The sequence below is a fragment of the Delphinus delphis genome, chromosome 12 (assembly GCF_949987515.2).
Source record: "Delphinus delphis chromosome 12, mDelDel1.2, whole genome shotgun sequence".
Classification (NCBI taxonomy): domain Eukaryota; kingdom Metazoa; phylum Chordata; class Mammalia; order Artiodactyla; family Delphinidae; genus Delphinus; species Delphinus delphis.
In genome coordinates this window covers 66,805,168-66,823,793 of record NC_082694.2, presented here as the reverse complement: position 1 = coordinate 66,823,793, position 18,626 = coordinate 66,805,168, and the positions used below count along the sequence as shown (strand labels likewise).

The 18,626-nt window shown below is 40.2% G+C and overlaps 1 protein-coding gene across 1 annotated transcript in view; it reads right to left on the bottom strand.

Moving 5' to 3' along the window:
* Nucleotides 1-18,626, bottom strand: part of ALK (ALK receptor tyrosine kinase) — a 728,753-nt gene that overhangs the window by 695,742 nt on the left and 14,385 nt on the right. The window contains exon 2 of the mRNA XM_060027602.1: nt 4,957-4,961. Within this exon, the coding sequence (XP_059883585.1) occupies nt 4,957-4,961 (5 nt within the window). The remainder of the gene's footprint in view (nt 1-4,956; nt 4,962-18,626) is intronic.

The window sequence follows — 18,626 nt, the reverse complement described above, 5'->3', positions numbered from 1 at the left end:
TGGTCCTTCATCTGCTGTGTGTTTCTTTGTCTTGTCATTTTGCTTAACTTACTGTGTTTGGGGTCTCCTTTCCACAGGCTGCAGGGTCATAGTTCCCGTTGTTTTTGGTGTCTACCCCCAGTGGCTAAGGTTGGTTCACTCGGTTGTGTAGGTTTCCTGGTGGAGGGGACTAATGCCTGTGTTCTGGTAGATGGGGATGGATCTTGTCTTTCTGCTGGGCAGGTCCACATCTATTGGTGTGTTTTGGGGTGTCTGTGGCCTTATTATGATTTTAGGCAGCCTCTCTGCTAATGGGTGCGGTTGTGTTCCTGTCTTGCTAGTTGTTTGGCATAGGGTGTTTGGCATAGGGTGTCCAGCACTGTAGCTTGCTGGTCGTTGAGTGGAGCTGGGTCTTGGCGTTGAGATGGAGATCTCTGGGAGATTTTCGCCGTTTGATATTACATGGAACTGGGAGGTCTCTGGTGGACCAATTGTCCTGAACTCTCCCACCTAAGAGGCACAGCCCTGACGCCTGGCTGGAGCACCAAGAGCCTGTCATCCACACGGCCTAGTCCACATCGCTGCAGGGCTCCCTGCGTCGGCCAACGGCCTGGCAGCTGTGGTGCAGCCAGACTGCACTAAGCACTTTTTTTTGTTTTGCCATACGCGGGCCTCTCACTGTTGTGGCCTCTCCCGTTGCGAAGCACAGGCCCTGGACGCGCAGGCTCAGCGGCCATGGCTCACGAGCCCAGCCGCTCCACGGCACGTGGGATCTTCCCGGACCGGGGCACGAACCCGTGTCCCCTGCATCGGCAGGCGGACTCTCAACCACTGCGCCACCAGGGAAGCCCTACTAAGCACTTTTTTTAATGCAGGATATTCTTTGACTTTCAACTCCCTTTAAATTCTCAAGTATTTTGCTTTTCCATTTAGAGAAAGACAGGGAACTATCTAAGTATGGCAATGTGTTAAACACACACACATACACACAAACACACACTCTGCTTACACATACTCCTCTTAAAATGCACTTTTTGGGTTAGTATTTTCCATAGAAAGATATAGTATTTGCTTAACAATCAGTGAAAGCCATAAAACTCTAACATTTCTATCAGTGGTAAAACCTCAATATGTCAAGTCATATGCCCAGGTTCCTTTCTGAAGACTTAATATCAAGGTGTCATCATTATCCATAATATATTATTGAGTCAGGTCTTAAAACTTAATGTGGCTTTTATGCCTGGAGATAAGGCAGGATTTGGGGTTGGCAAGTTACAGTGGCACACACAAGGACTGCTGGTTGAGCCTAATTCTCTCTCTAATTCTTAATTAGCCCTGAAATTTATTATTCAGGATAGCCTCCTCCTCGCCATTTTGCACTGTGAATGAGTGACAACCTAGGAAGGCAGACAACACTGGAGTGAATCGGAGTTCCATTAGGAGATCTTTTTTTTCATTTTGAAAGAAACAATGTGAACAAGGGTTAAAAGACAAAGCTTTGCTCTAAAAGAGAATGGGCTGTGAGTTGAAAGTTATATGACTAGAAGTCTTGGCAGAGAGACAAAAACTGAGAATGGAAGGTGCAGCTCCAAGAATCCCTGTGCTGTGGCTGTCAGCCTGGCTAAACCGTGGTCCTGCTCCTGTACCATTCCTTCAGAAACCTACTGGGTGACTGGTTAAATAATGTGGAAAAGAAATCATGGCCTTTGTAAATGAGTATTGCATGATTGGTCATGGTTTCTTATTTTACTCCTTCTGGATTATATTTGCATTTTAATAGTACTTCCAGAGGCTTAATTCAGGAGGTCCCTCACCATGTTAATTGTGAGCCTCAATCCGGTTAATTACTGGTTTATCAGCAGGTTATTGGCTATTGGCTCTTCTAGGAGTTTCCTTATGGCCAATGGGCATTTGAAAGGAGGACCACAGGAGTGAGTCAGTGGCTTTCCAGTATTGCCAATGGCAGGAGTGAAAAGCGGGGGCTGGCTACAGGTTATGGGTCTATGGCTTTCCCTGGCCTTCTATTCATTTCACAGGCATTGTGTTTGGTGCCAGAAGATTCTGGCATATGTCTCTCCATTGTAAGGGGCATAAACTAAATGTCCCATGGGGGTCCACAAACTGTTCCCTGCAGTGGTATTACGGGAGTGGCAGAGGGGATGCAAGAAGACAGACACTGCCATAGAAACAGCCGGGCAAGGAATGCAGTCACAGCTCTGAGGTAGTAAATCCCTCTTGAAGGAGGCAGGGTGGGGGCTATGTGGCTTGGAAGAGTTGACATTTAAGCAGAGATTTGAGATATGAAGAGCATTGCCACAGTTGGAGAGGAATGGAAAGGGCACCCAAAAGAAGAAATAGCTTGACAAAAGCACAGAGCTGTGATGGTGAATTGGGTGTCAACATGAATCGAAATGTGTTGCCCCCAAACTCTTATGTTGAATGCTTAAACCCCATGTAAAAAGATGTGAAAAAAGAGGGAAGAAAAGTGAAGGGAAAGAATACAGAAGACCTAGTTTCTACGTTGTTGATTCCCAACAGTAGATCCACAGAGAATCTCTCTCCCACACCTTCCCCTGGCTCCAGGCACACCCAGAGTAATCCATCTCCTGCCGCCACCAGTAGCAGAACCGGTCCATTTTACTCAGTGAGCCCATTTTGATTCCTTCTTCCAGGTTTTAGGTTTAAAAGTACAGAGAAAGACCACATTTCTAACCAAAGATGGAAGAGAAAAGGGTTTCTTTGAAACTGATCAAATGCAATTATGGCAGAATATACAATTCACATACCTTTGATTAACCTTTACCTAGAGAGAAATGATCGGTGATTAAGAATTAGATGAGGTGAATAATTATGTCAGGAATCTGCCTTCGAAGAAATCTCTTTCATCACTAGAGAAAAACTTGATAAAAAACAATCATGGCTGTAATAGTGCCTTTTAAGGAGAATAATTAACTTGTAATAAGAATTTTGGCCTCGACTTAAGCCCTGTAAAATAACCCTTTTTCATTAACTTCAAGTTCAATTAGCATCCATAATGACTGTTCATTTAGAAGTAACCACAGCATCAAGCTTCCTGATGACTGAGCCTGTGACTGCTCAGATTCCAGCTATAAGGCCCTCAGCCTTTGCTACCAAAGGAGCTGCACAGCCCCAAAGTGGGAAGCTTGGAGTGGACACATTGCAGGACAAGGGAGAATTTGGTTCTCTGAAATATGAAAGTTTCATATGATGCTGAAGTTTGTAGGGACAAAAAAAGAAGGAAGAAGAGGAAGATGAGGAAGAAGAGAGAGGGGGAAGGAGCAGCCACTGCCATCTCCAGTGGTCTACTAAACTTAATATTTGAGGTCCAAGAGCCCATGTAATAGCATGACAGTGAAATTTCTCCTGTCTTCGGCTGAGTTGAATTGGTAATCCAGACGTTCTCTGGGATTGTCCTAAGTGAAAGGAAAGCACCCCTACAAGATATGACCCAGAGGGAATCAAGAGCCTAATATGAAACCTTCTGCCCTTTCTATAACTCCAAAAATTAAAAATGATGATGTGACTAACCAGCAGGCATTTTCCCCCTTCCTTCTTGCTAACAGAGCCTCAACTCTGATCAGGTTTGGGATATCTATGTACTTCAAGAGCACTGCTCTAGACCTGGGAGATGACTACTGAACAGTTTAAGCCAATGGTTATTAAAGTGTGGCCCCTATACTAACAGAGCACTTGTTAGTAATGCAAATTCTCAGGCCCTACCCTAGACCTACTGACTCAGAATCTCTGGGGATGCAGCCCAGCAATGTCTGTTTTAACAAGCCCTCCCAATGATTCTGATGCAAGGTCAAGTTTGAGACTATGTGAATTGTGTTATTTCCTCTTGATTTAGGCATAGTCATGTGAGGTAGCCCTAACAAATGGGACACAAGCGGAAAACGACTAGCAGCCTTTGTAAAAGTTTTCCATTCTCTTATGAAGGAACAAAGGACAAACTCTGCCCTTTTTCAGCTTCATGTGAAGGTGCCTGGAGCTTCTGCAGCCACCCACCCTACGGAAGGCAGGGTGGAAAGACAGAAAGGACCTGGGTGCTCCTGTGCTCCTGCTTTTCCATGTGCTCCTGAATTAACCAACCCTAAAGACACACCAACTCTTGACTTCTCATTATAAAAGATCGTTCAGCTACTTTTAGTTGGGTCTTTGTTACTTGCAGACAAAAGCATTTTAACTGATTTCAATGAGAATAAGCATAATCATGGTACAAATAACATCTAGAGATGCACTTACCACGTGCCAAGTGCTGTGGTGACTGCCTCATGCGCAGCATCTCAGTTCATCTTCACAGCTGGCCTTGCCTCCTCATTGACCTAAAATCCTCACTATTAGCAACACTTTGCTGGAAGGCTGTAGTCAACATGCACTGACTGACCTGGGAGTGCTTTGAGGGGCCTGGCCCACTCCAATTTCCCTGTCTTGCCCAGATAATGGGTCTTTCCCAGATACATCTACCCTAAGGGTAGGCCAACTCATCCATTCATTCATGTATTAGATTTCAGAGGAGGAGAAAAAGGTAAGGGGAGGAGAGCATCTGCATGGAGTGCCACCCAAGGGATGTCACTGAAAATGGGCTGCCTAATAGAGAGCCCTGGACAGCTGATGGCTGTGGACCAAAGAGTGACTGTGTAGTGGACAAGGGCAGGTGGCCAGGGCCACACATCAAGCCGTCCTTGCCTTTTATCCCCAGGAACTTGTTAGTTTCTAAGGACTGTGGCCTGCTCCTCTTTCTTCCACACTCCTTTATCCTTGACCCATAGTTCTTAAATATCCAATATTTAAACACATTTTTTTTAATTTTAAGGAAATTTCAATTTATTTACTTCAAAGTAATTTTCTAGCACCCACTATGGTACCTTGTATGTAGTTGGTACTTCTATCAATGTCTGTCCACAGTCAACATGAAAATCAGAAGCTGTAATGCAGCCAAACTGTAGTATCCACATGCCCTTGACCAGGCTCCACAGAAGGTCAACGAAAAGTATACACAGGATGCCCTGAAAAATGAAGGACCTGGTGCTGTATTTCCTTACCACTCTGCCTCATCCTTCAACCTGTCCACCTCGAGAGAGAATTGTAAGGAGAGAAGAGGGCATCCCACTATGATAGTAAAGGAAAAACAAAAGAGAAAGCAGGAAGGAGAGAGGGATGGGAAATGAGTGACCTAGCTGAGGAATGGATGGATCTGAGAACTACTGGATTCTCATCCTACCCCACAGGCCTCTGTCAAATTACAATCAAGTGTTTTTTTTAAAAAATAATTTCTGCTTATAATAGGGATGGAAAGGAAGCACAAGTTTGAAACAAAAAAGAAACATTCAGGCTTAGAAAACTAACCCCAGTTAGGGGATCCCAATCCCAGTTCAGTCACTTACTAATTGCATGATCTGGGCAAGTTACATAACCCCTCAGAGCCTCATTTGTGAAACAGAGATTAAAATATCCATCTTTTGCAGCTGTGAAGATTAAATGAGAGAATGACTATAAAGTGCCTGGCATATAATAGATGTTCAATAAATGTTAGCACCATGTGTCTTATTTCTCCAACTTCCTCCTCCTCATTATTACCTTATGTAAAGTCAAGTAGATACCCTCTGTACCAGGTAATGCTTGAGAACATCTAAGCAAATTGCTGGGAAATTTTTCTCTTTGAAGGGGAGGAAGAAGAGGATAAACTAAAGAAAATTCAACTTTGAGTGCTGTATCTGCTATTTGTGCAAACTCAGTTCAAACCACAAATGAAAACTGAGTGCCAGGAGAGGAGTCCCAACTTCAAGTCCACCCACCAGGTCTGAAAACCCTACTTCATCTGATTACATTATTTGCCAAGCAGCTCTGTCTCTTGCTGAGAATCACTGCTTTACTTAATAAAAGCTGCAAAACAAACAGTGGGGCTGTCCAGGGAACTGAGAATTTAGCTCTTTAATATTTCCTCCCATAAATATAAATGGTTGTTTTCCTCTAGAGAAAGTTTGTATCCCTCTGATCTCTGAAGGATTGGAGAAGGTGCCAAGAGGATCATCATATTTTCTGGTAAACATTCCTGATCACCTTAATCTCTTCACTGACAATCTTCTGATCTGACAGAAATAGAGGTTATTGTGTCCCTCAGTTTATAAAGTATTAGGGGAAGGGTAAGTGGATCAGAGAGAAGAACAGAACACAAAAATCATCAGGGAGACAGAAGGGAGGGGGAAAGGGAGAATTACTTTTAATACAGTTGCATAATCCATAATTCAGCAAGCTTTTCATTTCTCTTATCTTCTAAAAAACATGAAATTAAGCCTAAGCAAAGTGCATAATTTATGAGTCTCTGTGCTGATGATTCCCAAATCCCCATGCCTAACCCTGACTTCTTATATGAGTTCTAGTCCCGCATTTCCAATTGCCTACAGAATGTTGCTGCCTGGAATTGGTTACCATCTCAACTCCCCATGCGCCAATGGAACTCAACTCTTCCTCCCAAATTTCTTTTCTCCCCCAATTCTTCTTTCCTATCAAATGAACCATTGTTATTCTAATCTTACTGGTAAAAAGTTCTAGAAAAACTTGGATTCCTCCCTCTTTTGCCTCTGACACCAAAGTCTGTTAAGTTTTTCTGGAGTCATCCTTTTCTCCACCATCCCACTTTCCAAATCTTCCCCCACCCTCCACCCCAGATTACAGACTCCAGTCTCTACATACTAATCCAGACTGCACACCATTACCAATTTCATTTTCCTAAAATGCTATTCATATCAGACCTATTGATGGCTGCCTGTTTCTTGCCATGAGGAGGTTAAACATTCTTACTTGCTCTCCAAGGCCCTCCTGTCATGTCCTGATCCCATCTTGTCCACCCAACTGTACTTTCCAACACAACATTTCTTCTCCAAACAGAGAAGTCCCAGTAGAGCATGAGGTTCATATTAGGTAATCCAGGAGGACTGGTTGAGTTAATCAAACTGAATTGAGCAAACTTCACTCCATGCTCCATGTTCCATGCTCCCCACTTGGAGTGGTCTCCTTCTTTCATCCTGACTATCCAAACCCTACTCATCTCCAGAACCCATCAAGCCTCAGCTCCATCAGGAAGTCTCTACTCACTAACCCCCTACTCACTGTTCTTTGCTCTAAGACATTTAGCCTTTACATCTACACCCTCTTGTATCATTTCTAATAGTTGGTGTAATGCTTAACAGGGCTTTCAATTTTACAGAACACTATTCTACATATATAATCTTATTTGAGCCTGTCAACAACCCTGTGAGATTGGAATCATCCCCTGCACTTCACTAGGACTCAAAAGAGCTTAAATGAAGATCATGAAGCTAATCGATGCTGGTGTCAAGTCTTGAATCTCCAACTTTTGACTCCAAATCCCATATTTTTGGTCTTCCTTATTGAACTATAAGTTCTTTAAAGTCAGGGACCACATTTTACGATTATTGTCTTTTACCCTATAGGACTTTACAAAGTTCTAAACACACAAGAGGTCTCTATGATTATCTGCTGAATGGAGAACAATGTTAAAGAAATAGCCGATAAGCTATTAAGAAGTATAGGTGGTGCAGTGGTTGAGAGTCCGCCTGCTGATGCAGGGGACACGGGTTCATGCCCTGGTCTGGGAAGATCCCACATGCCGCAGAGCGGCTGGGCCCGTGAGCCATGGCTGCTAAGCCTGCGCGTCCGGGGCCTGTGCTCCGCAATGGGAGAGGCCACAACAGTGAGAGGCCCGCATACCGCAAAAAAAAAAAAAAAAAGTATATATGCATATATTCTTCATGCATTGGAAGAATTAATATTGATAAAATGACCATGCTACCCAAGGCAAAATATAGATTCAAGGAAATCCTTATCAAAATACCAAAGGCATTTTTCACAGAACTAGAACAAATAATTTTAAAATATGTATGGAAACACAAAAGAACTCCAATCACCAAAATGATCTTGAGAAAGATCAGAGCTGTAGGCATCATGCTCTCTGACTTCAGATTATGCTACAAAGCTACAGTAATCAAAACACTATGGTACTGACACAAAAACAGACACATAGATCAACAGAGCAGAATAGAGAGCCCAGAAATAAACCCATGCACTTACGGTCAACTAATCTATGACAAAGGAGGCAAAAATATACAATAAAGAAAAGACAGTCTCTTTAATGAGTAGAGCTGTGAAAACTGGATACCCACATGTAAAACAATGAGATTAGAACATTTTCTCACACTATATACAAAAATAAACTCAAAATGAATTAAAGACCTAAATTAAACCAGAAACCACAAAGCTCCTAGAAAAAAACATAGGCAGAACACTCTGACATAAATCATAGCAATATTGTTTGGACCTGTCTCCTAAGGCAAAGAAAACAAAAGCAAAAATAAACAAATAGAGCTAATTAACTTAAAAGCTTTTGTATAGCAAAGGAAACCACTGACAAAATGAAAAGACAACCTACTGAATGGGAGAAAATATTTGCAAATGATATGACTAATAAGGGGTTAATACCCAAAATGTATAAGCAGCTCATACAACTCAATATCAAAAAAACAAATGAGTCAATTAATAAATGGGCAGAAGACCTGAACAGACATTTTTCCAAAGAAGACATACAGATGGCCAACAGGGACATGAAAAGATGCTCAACATCGCTAGTCATCAGGGAAATGCAAATCAAAACCACAATGAGGTATCACTTCACACCTGTCAGAATGGCTATCATGAAAAAGACCAAAAATGACAAATGCTGGTATAGATGTGGAGAAAAGGTATATTAGTTAGAGGTAAACAATTCTTATCAAAATCTGCTAGTTACCAACATATAAGCATCAGAGAAGGTTATCATTTCCTATCACTGCTCTATGAAATTCTAATTAACCCTGCAACTGTTTATAGAAATAGGATCTTCCCAGTAATGCTTCAAAAAACCAGCCCTGGAAATAGGTTTGAATCACAGAATTTTAATAGGAAAGGGATAGTAGAGATTAGAACTCACTTATTTCACATGACAGAAACTACAACTGAGAACGTTTAGGTGATTTGCCTAGGTTCAAATAGGACAAGTCAGCATATCCTAAAATGAAAACCTAATCCCATGACTCCTGGTCCAAAACTCTCTTGCCTCCTTCCACTGCCTCAACTTACATAGGTTTTCAAACTTCATAGTTCATTATAGAAATAAGGACTTTTTCTGCTATGAAAGTAAAAGATCTTAGAGTGAATATCCTAAGAGTTTAGAAATAATCTTCATGAATTAATTAAAATTATTTGACATTAAAAAAGAAACAAAGAAAAGATTTGCTGGATCCATATGGAACTCTTAGGAAATGCACAATGGGATGGCACTGATTTTCTGATGACTTTAGCTCTTTGAGCAAATAGGCTGCTTTAGTCTACAACATTTAAAGCTTTCTTTTGGGTTCTTTGCTTAATTGTATTTTATAAAGGATAAACTCTAATTCTGAATACAGCTAAATTTCAGCAAAGATGATATAAAAAAGGAACAAAAAATAGTTTTTTTATTAATAAAACAATATTGTTTTATTAATAAAACAACAATACTAAAATAGAAGATAATAAATAATATTTCCAGTCCTTTAACCATGTGGCAGGTGCTGTACTAAACTCTTCTTTTAATTATCTCATTTACTCCTCATAAGGACCCTATAAAGCAAATGCTATAATGATCTCTATTATTACATAATCTCTATTTTACAGATGAGACTTCCAGGAGCAGAAAAATGTTATTGTCTCACTACTTTATGAACTTCTAAGTTCTGGAGTTGAGTACCAGAACCAGAACTAACTTCAGATTCTATTTTCTTAACACAATGCAATGATGTGTCATTTCAGAAGTAAACGGGTTAACTAATGTTCATAGTTATTTTTTTTAACATCTTTATTGGGGTATAATTGCTTTACAATGGTGTGTTAGTTTCTGCTTTATAACAAAGTGAATCAGTTATACATATACATGTTCCCATATCTCTTCCCTCTTGCGTCTCCCTCCCTCCCACCCTCCCTATCCCACCCCTCCAGGCGGTCACAAAGCACCGAGCCGATATCCCTGTGCCATGTGGCTGTTATTTAAAACAAAAACAAAAAACACCTTTCAGAGCCTCTACTCTAAAAGGGACGCTGCTGCTCCTGATGATAATTGAGTATGAGGTAGAGTAAAGAATGACACCCTCCACAGGCTGAAGGATTATATACTTCTATCAGGATTTACACAGCTGGAGCAAGATAATTCTCCCTCCTTCTGTTTTAACAGTAAAACGTCTTTAGTAAAATGCGGATAAATGATTCAAGTAAAAATGCATATATATAATATTTTGTATTTAATCAAAGGACAGGACACGTGGATTGTAGGTCTTTCTCTGGAATGCTACCAAACCACACCATGCAGATATAAAAAACCCAAACACAATTTTGTGTCACAAAATACTTTCTTGATATTATCAAGTGTTCTCATTACTTATCAGGAATCACTTACCACTTCATTCTATTCTGATTTTTCAGAATGCTTTTTCAAAACATTTTCTGTTTTCTTAAATGTAAACATCACTGCTTATGCTGGCCCCTTAAAAGTCTTTATGATTCTCATTGGTCAGAATCTTCATGTAAATTAGACTTAAGTCTAAACTATGTTTCTAAATATTTAAGGACATAAATAATCTCTAGCCATCCTGGCTGTCATTTTAAGCTATTTGACATTTATTGTTCTGAAGAGAAGAAAGGTCAGATGTATCAAATCTGCATTTGTACTTCTTGACATTTTTCTCCAACCAGAGTCTTCCAAACTATGGTATTAAGACTAATACTATGAAAGGAAGGAAGGAGGGTAGGAAGGAAGGAAGGAAAGAAGAAGGAAGGAAGGAAGCAAGGGAGGGAGGGAGAGAGGGAGGGGAGGGTTGAGGGGAGGGGACTAGAAGGGAAGGAAGGAAAGAGGGAAGGGAGAAAGGGGAGAAACCTTTCTCTGTAGGTTTCTGACCTTAGCTGCCCATTGTGACACATGCGTATTCAGTGCTTTCCTCCTCAGCTGCATTTGTAAAGCAGATGTGTGGGTTCAGAGGGGCTGGAGCATGAAGGGAAAGGCAGGATCTGTGGAATGGAAGGGGATGCATGGCTTCGTGATCTATTTAGCATGACCTTTGCTCATACTTCATGGAATGGATTGAAACCATCTGTCCCCACTCCTGGGCTCTCCATCCTTCATCTCTGCATGGCCCTCTGCACATCTGTCCTCTCTCCAGTCACCCCTGCCTGTGGTTCTGCCCATTCCTACCTCTAAGCTGCAGTATCACAAGGATTCCCAGTTAAGAGTCTCAACGTGCTCCACAATGATCAGATCACAGCAGCAGAAACTGTCCTCATCTGAAGGACACCCCTTAAGAGGAGAAGGCGTCAGGAGGAAAGAAGCATAGTGAGCACTCTGAAACCCAGAGTTTATGAGGAAAACTGACAAGGGAGGCTAGAATGTCTGTTTTCTTCACAGCATTCATCATCTTTTCTTATTATATATGTATTTGTTAATTTGCACACTCAATATGCTTCCCTCCACAGTCTATAAACCCCATGAGGGCAAAGCCTTGGTCTGTTTTATTCATTGCTATCTGTGCATCACCTACCACAGTGTCTGATATTCTGAAGCTGCTCAATAATTATTTGTTGAATTAACAATTTAAAAAAAAAAAGAAAAGAAAAAGGTGAGAAAAAGGAAGAGAAAGAAAAGAAGGAGGAGACAAAGGAAATTATCCAGCATATGTAGGATAACTGACTTTAAACATTTAAAGGGCCCTTATATTGGAGAAAGGACACTACTTGGGGAACGAATAACAGCCACAAGTAGGAGCAATAAGACATAGCGATTATAGGGGTAGAGTTAAACTGGTTGGGATTCAAATACCAGGTCCTTCTCTCCTTAGCTATGTGACCTTGGCCAGTGACTTAACCTCTCTGAGACTTAGTTATCTGGGAATATCTAATAAAATGGGAATAATAATAAAATCAACCTTACTGTGTTACAGTGAGGACTAAATACAGTAATCTGTAAAACTGTTCAATTGTAGCTGTTACCATTAGTATTAAGTTACGGAGGAGTAGAATTCAGCCAGTATTAAATATTTTTCCAACAGATCTGTCCAGCAAGCACAGGGCAGTCTCATAAAATAGTGATTCCCCAGCCCCCAGACATATTTTAAAAGATGAAATGGCAGTAACACTAGTAAAGAAGAGACTGCAGAAGCAGACAGAGCCTGGATGGAATGGCATCTGAGGCCTGTATAAGAGTCTGCAATGCCTAGATTGAATGGTCTTGCTACACAATTATCCCCTTTCTTTCTGGTACCTGAAGCTTCCTTTCTCTTTAGCTTTTCCCCTTCTGATTTTCAACACTAAGAAGTTTGTCTATCCTTAACACACCCTTTCTTCATTCTGCTGAACCCTCTAACATCACTGACATCTCAGTCTCTTTCTCTTCTCTTCTTCCTTTCACAGATAGACTCCCTGAACTACTACGTAAGCACATTTTGCTCCAATTTCTCAGCACTGCCTCTAAACTTCCTTGTGCCTATGACTGCTCTCCAGAAGGCTCTTGGTCAAACACAATGACCTTTCTACTCATCTATGGAACATCTGTCTCCCTCAGTTTCCATGACACCACACAATCCACCGGCCTCTCTTCCTTCTTGTAACAAAGTTCTTTCTGATAACATCATTGACTCCATTCCACTGCCTAATTCTGAGCCTTCTTAAATCTTAGGTGTGACCTTCCTTCCATGTAAATAGCTCCCACATCCATATCTTCTGTCTGGACCTCTCACTTTTTCCTGTTTCCACTCCACATCTCCATGTGCATACCAGATAACGTGATCCTCAGATGGATACCCACTACAACTGTTACCATGCTAGCCACTCTCCCCCAGACCAGATCCTCATTCTAACTGTCTGCTTTATCAGTAACACTACCAGTCTACAGCGTCCCCGGCCCAAAACCTTAGACCTTTGACTTCTTCCTTTTTGTTTCCCTCACATCTCGGTGTCTCTGAGTCTCTCATTCCTGAGCCCATAGGACAGCCTCTCAGGGCTCAGATCCAACTACCAGCCCTCCCTGTGGTCCAGGCCTGAAACCCATGACTAAACTACATTTCCTAAAGAATCTTCAGTCAATGTGCAATCAACATGCATCACCCCTTCTCAAGAACTAAACACTTTCTGACTTCTTCAGCATCAAATGTAAATTCTTGACTCAATAAGGCAGTCTCACATCTAATTCAGAGTATCTGACTCAGTACCCATCCCCTCAACCCCCAATACTCCTTAGACCTTTCTGTTCTGGCTAGTTCTACTTTCTTACACACACACACACACACACACACACACACACACACACACACAGTCAGTCTGTCTCTCTCTCTTTCTCTCTCTAACCAGTTGTTCTTCCTCTGGGCATTATTTTCTGTTATTGCCCCAAGTTGAAAGGTCCTTTGACCTTCTCTTTTTCAAGTCAAATTATGTACTCACTCCAAGACCTCTCAAATCACCTCCTTCTGGATGTTTTTTCTAACTCACTTCTATTGTAATCCCAAAAGAAAACCATCATTCTCAGTAGATATCCTTTGACTTGACTCCCTGCCAAAAGGTAATAAGTTTATTCTTTCTAAAATTTCAGAGGTATAATTTCCTGTCTCAGAGGAACTTCACCTCTCCTATCATGCACTGAACAAGTGGAGCTCATCAGACTGTAAAGGAATGGTTTTTGGGATCTGGAGGTACAGATTGAACCTGTCCCTAATCACCCCAGCAGGAACTGACCTCTCCAAGCCTCCACTGAACCACTATAACCACTTGTATCATTTGTCCACCATTCAAGTGATACCTTTCACTGGAGTTATTTATTAGCATGGCTTGTCTGCCTTTTCTCCCCAGCTAGTTGTGAACTCCTCCTGGGAGAAAGAGATTGTATTTCATTCAACTTGGTAAGTGCTCAGTAAAAAAACAAACCAATAAATAGCATTTCCTCAGGCAAAAGTCCAAACTTATAGGTATCCATAAAAAGAATTCCTTTGTCTGATTTCTCTTTGGTGAGCCCTCTCATCTATATCTATATGTTTTTTATCAACTTTTTCTCTAGTGCTGAAAGAGATTTCTTCGAAGGCAGATTCCTGATATAATTATTCACCTCATCTAATTCTTAATCACCAATCATTTCTCTCTAGGTAAAGGTTAATCAAAGGTATGTGAATTGTATATTCTGCCTTAATTGCATTTGATCAGTTTCAAAGAAACCCTTTTCTCTTCCATCTTTGGTTAGAAATGTGGTCTTTCCCTGTGCTTTTAAACCTAAATCCTGGAAGAAGGAATCAAAATGGGCTCACTGAGTAAAATGGACCGGTTGTGCTACTGGTGGCAGCAGGAGATGGACAACTCTGGGTGTGCCTGGAGCCAGGGGAAGATGTGGGAGAGAGATTCTCTGTGGATCTACTGTTGGGAATCAACAACATAGAAACTAGGTCTTCTGTATTCTTTCCCTTCACTTTTCTTCCCTCTTTTTTCACATCTTTTTACATGGGGTTTGTTTCTCTGGAAACAAACCAATATGACTCTGATCTCCAAATTCATCATACAGATGCCCAGCTATGATGGAGTACTCAACAAGCACTGGATTAGCCCTTCTGTCATAAAAAGCTGTGAAATTATAAAAAGCTGACAAAATATATGAAAAAAACTGTTTTTATTGGATAATCAGTAGCACAAGATTATAATCCTCGAGAGAGGGAAAATAAAATGTGGTAGGTTTTAGCACTGCCCTGATTTTCTGCCTGGAGGCATTTACCACACCCTGATACAGGAAGGAGAGATCCAAATAGAGCAACGTGGTCTCACAGGCCTGAGGTAATAGACAGCAGAGTTTGGGAAGGCTGATGCAGCTTGAATTATCAAGGAGCAAACCAGAGAAGGAACATCTAGATGGAGAGAGATAAAACACTCCATAAAACTGCACAGGGGTCCCCTTGAGTCTTTGGCTGAGTATTAAGTTGCATTCATAGGATGAGATTACACAAGGCTGGGTAAAGAATAGTTATCAGGAAAAGAACATCTCTGAGGGAAGTGCAAGCTGAAAAACTTCTGCAGCTCACACAGAACTGGGAAATGTTTAAGTGCTTAATAACCAGAGTAGAAAACCTCATTGAACACTTAAGGCTTTCAGTGCAGACCGTAGAAAGGCCAAATCTTAAGACAAAACCTAAATTAACCATAGAATAAAGGCTCCTCTAAACTCCTTTAGTAAAACTTGACAATAATCCTCAAAAGTATCAAATTGATGGGCAAGTAAATTAACTGCCTGGCAAACAAAAGTTAACAGTCTTTAAATGAAGACAACAAAATCCACATACTCAACAATGTAATATTTGTAATATGCAACATCCAATAAAAAATTACTAGGTATACAAAGAAGCAGGAAAATGTGACATTTAACCAAGAGAAAAACTGGTCAATAGAAACAGACACAGAAATGAGAGAAATAATTTAATTAGCAGAAAGGAACTTAAAAAATTATAACAGTCAATGTTTATTGAGTGCTTATTATGTGCAAGGCACTATTGTTTTAAGAGCTTTAGGTATTATCTCATTTATTCTCACAATAGCCCTCCAAGAGAGATAATCTCTTTGTACCATTTTGAGGAAACTGAAGCCCAGAAAGGTTAATAAGTAACTTGCCTATGATCAGCCCAGCTTGTAGGCATTAAGGCTAAGATCTGAACCCAGGAAGTCTGATTCTAGTGGCTGTGCTCTTTCCCATGGTACCAGACTACCTCAGAAAGAACTTTAAAGCAGCTATTATAAATATGTTCAGGACTTTTAAAAAAACATAAACATAATGAGGAGAGAAACATAAATGGAAGTAGATATTTTAGAGCTAAAAAAATATATAATATCAAAACTGAAAATATATTAGATGGGCTGGTTTATCAGCAGATTAGACACTGTAGAAGAAAAGGGAATGAACTTTGGGCTTCCCTGGTAGTGCAGTGGTTAAGAATCCTCCTGCCAATGCAGGGGACACAGGTTTGAGCCCTGGTCTGGGAATATCCCACATGCCATGGAACAATTAAGCCCGTGCACCACAACTACTGAGCCTGTGCTCTGGAGCCCATGAGCCACAGCTACTGAGCCCACGTGCCACAACTACTGAAGCCCGTGTGCCTAGAGCCTGTGCTCCGCAACAAGAGAAGCCACCGCAATGAGAAGTCTTCGCACTGCAATGAAGAGTAGCATCCACTCGCTGCAACTAGAGAAAGCCTGTGCGCAGCAATGAAGACCCAATGCAGCAAAAATAAACAAATAAGTAAATAAATAAATTTATTTTTTTAAAAAAAGGGAATGAACTTTAAAACAAGCAAAAAAATCTATCCAGACAAAAGTGGAGAGAGAAGGAGGGCTGAAAAAAAATTAATAGACCTTTAATGAAATGTGGGAATACATTAATTGTATAACATAATTGTAATTAGATTCTTAGGAATAGGGAGCAGAAAAAATGTTTGAAAAATTTCCAAATATGATGAAAAATATAAACCTACAGAACCAAGAGTTGCTCAGCAAATCCCAGCAAGAAAAACATAAAGAAAACCACAATACACATAATAATCAAATTGCTGAAATCCCATGATAAACACAAAATCCTAAAGCAACCATGGGATGGTAGGGAGGGAAACAGAAGGGGAAATACAGATAAAAATTTCTCTGATTTCTGATCAGAAACAATGCAAACCATGTAACAACAGGACAACACTAAAGTGCTATCAACCTAAAAGTATATCCAGTGAAAATCTTCAGAAATAAAAGCAAAATAAAGACACTTTTAGCAAACAGAATCTGAGCAAATTTAAATACAGAAGAATGGTACAACACTAAATATTAATGGATGAAAGAAAAATATTGTAGATTGAAAGTGACTCAAAAAGGAACAAGGAACTTCTACTACAGCCAAGATGGAGTAAGCCCACTAAATCCTATTATCCTGCAGCTGACAACCAAACACTCTGGACAAAATACAAAAACAACTATCAAGGGACTCTGAGAAGTAAATAAAACCAGGAATATTGAGGAAGAAAGTCAAAACTTGGAAAAGCAGCTCATAAGGATACCTGGAGAAATCCTTTCTTTCTGGCCAAAAGGCCAGGAAAAGGGCCCTGTGATCCAGAGAGTATGGAGGGAGATCTCCACTTCTTTGCTTGTTCTTATCTTTTTTTCTCATTTCACAATAAGCCCTCAAGAGAGCTAGCTTAGCTGGTGGTGTCAGTAGCCAAAATTCTAATAGAAACCCTGTAAAAAACACATCTTTCAGGCCAGAAGACTGGGTAAAAGGGACCCCTTCAGGCCAAAGAGTATGGAGAGAATCCCTGTTTTGTTTCTCTTTATCTCTCTGTTTTGCCTGAAGGCAACCCTAGTTGCAGGAGTTGTGCCACAGTAGTACAAGTGGGTAAAACTGTGAATTTAAGGAAAATCTAGAAGAGGAGAGAGATGGAGAAGGAAATATGTTAATTCTGTAAAGAAAATGACCCAAGGTTCCAGCTCACCTGTGAGCAGCACTTGGGTGGACAGACTCAAAGCAACAAAACAAAGCCTTTAAGAACAAAACTAAGGTTTAAACCACACTCAAGTGTCAGACCAAACAACATAATGTTCAAATTTTCCAGGATGCAACCTAAAACTACACAATATGTAAAGAAGAACAAAAAAAGTGACCAATTCTTAAGGAGAAAGATAATCAACAGATGCCAAAAACAAGATGATCAGTTGCTAAAATTATCAAAGACTTTAATGAAGCTGTTATAACTATGTTCCATGAGGTAAACATAAACATTCTGGAAAAGAGATGGAAAGGTGGTTCTCAGTAGGTAAATAGAAATTTTTTAACGGAAAATTTAAACTGAAAAATATATCTAAAATAAAAAATTATCACAAAATAGAGATGACAGAGTAAAGATTCAGTAAACTTGAAGACAAATCACAGAAACTGTCCAATCTGCAGAACTGAAAGAAAAAAAATTTGAAAAAATAAATTAGCAGAGCCTCAAGAGCATGTGAGACAATATCAAAAGGTCTAATAGTTGTGCAATTAGAGTACCATAGGGGAGTAGAAAGATATTGGTGCAGGGGCAAAAAAAGGAAATAATGGCTGAAAAACTCCCCAAATATCATGGAAGACCTAAATTTACAGATCAAGAATCTCAACAAATTGCAAAGAGGAGAGAATCAAATAAAATTTCATGCACAGATTCATCATAGTAAAACTTCTGAAAACCAATGACAAAGGAAAAATCTTGAAAATAGCTCCATATAGGGAAGAACAATTTAATGACAGAATGCTCACCAGAAACTATGAAAGAGAGGAACAACATTCTTAAAGAGCAAAAAGAAAAGAACTGTCCACCCAGAACTCTGTGCCCAGTAAAAATATTCTTCATAAATGAAGGGGGAATAAGGACATTCAGATAAGGGAAAACCTAAGAGAATTTGTTACCAGAAGGCCTGTTCTAAAATAAATTCAAAAGGGAATTCTTTAGATTGATGGAAAATGATAAAATAGGGAAATCTGGAGCTTTAAGAAAGAAGGAAAAACAAAAGAA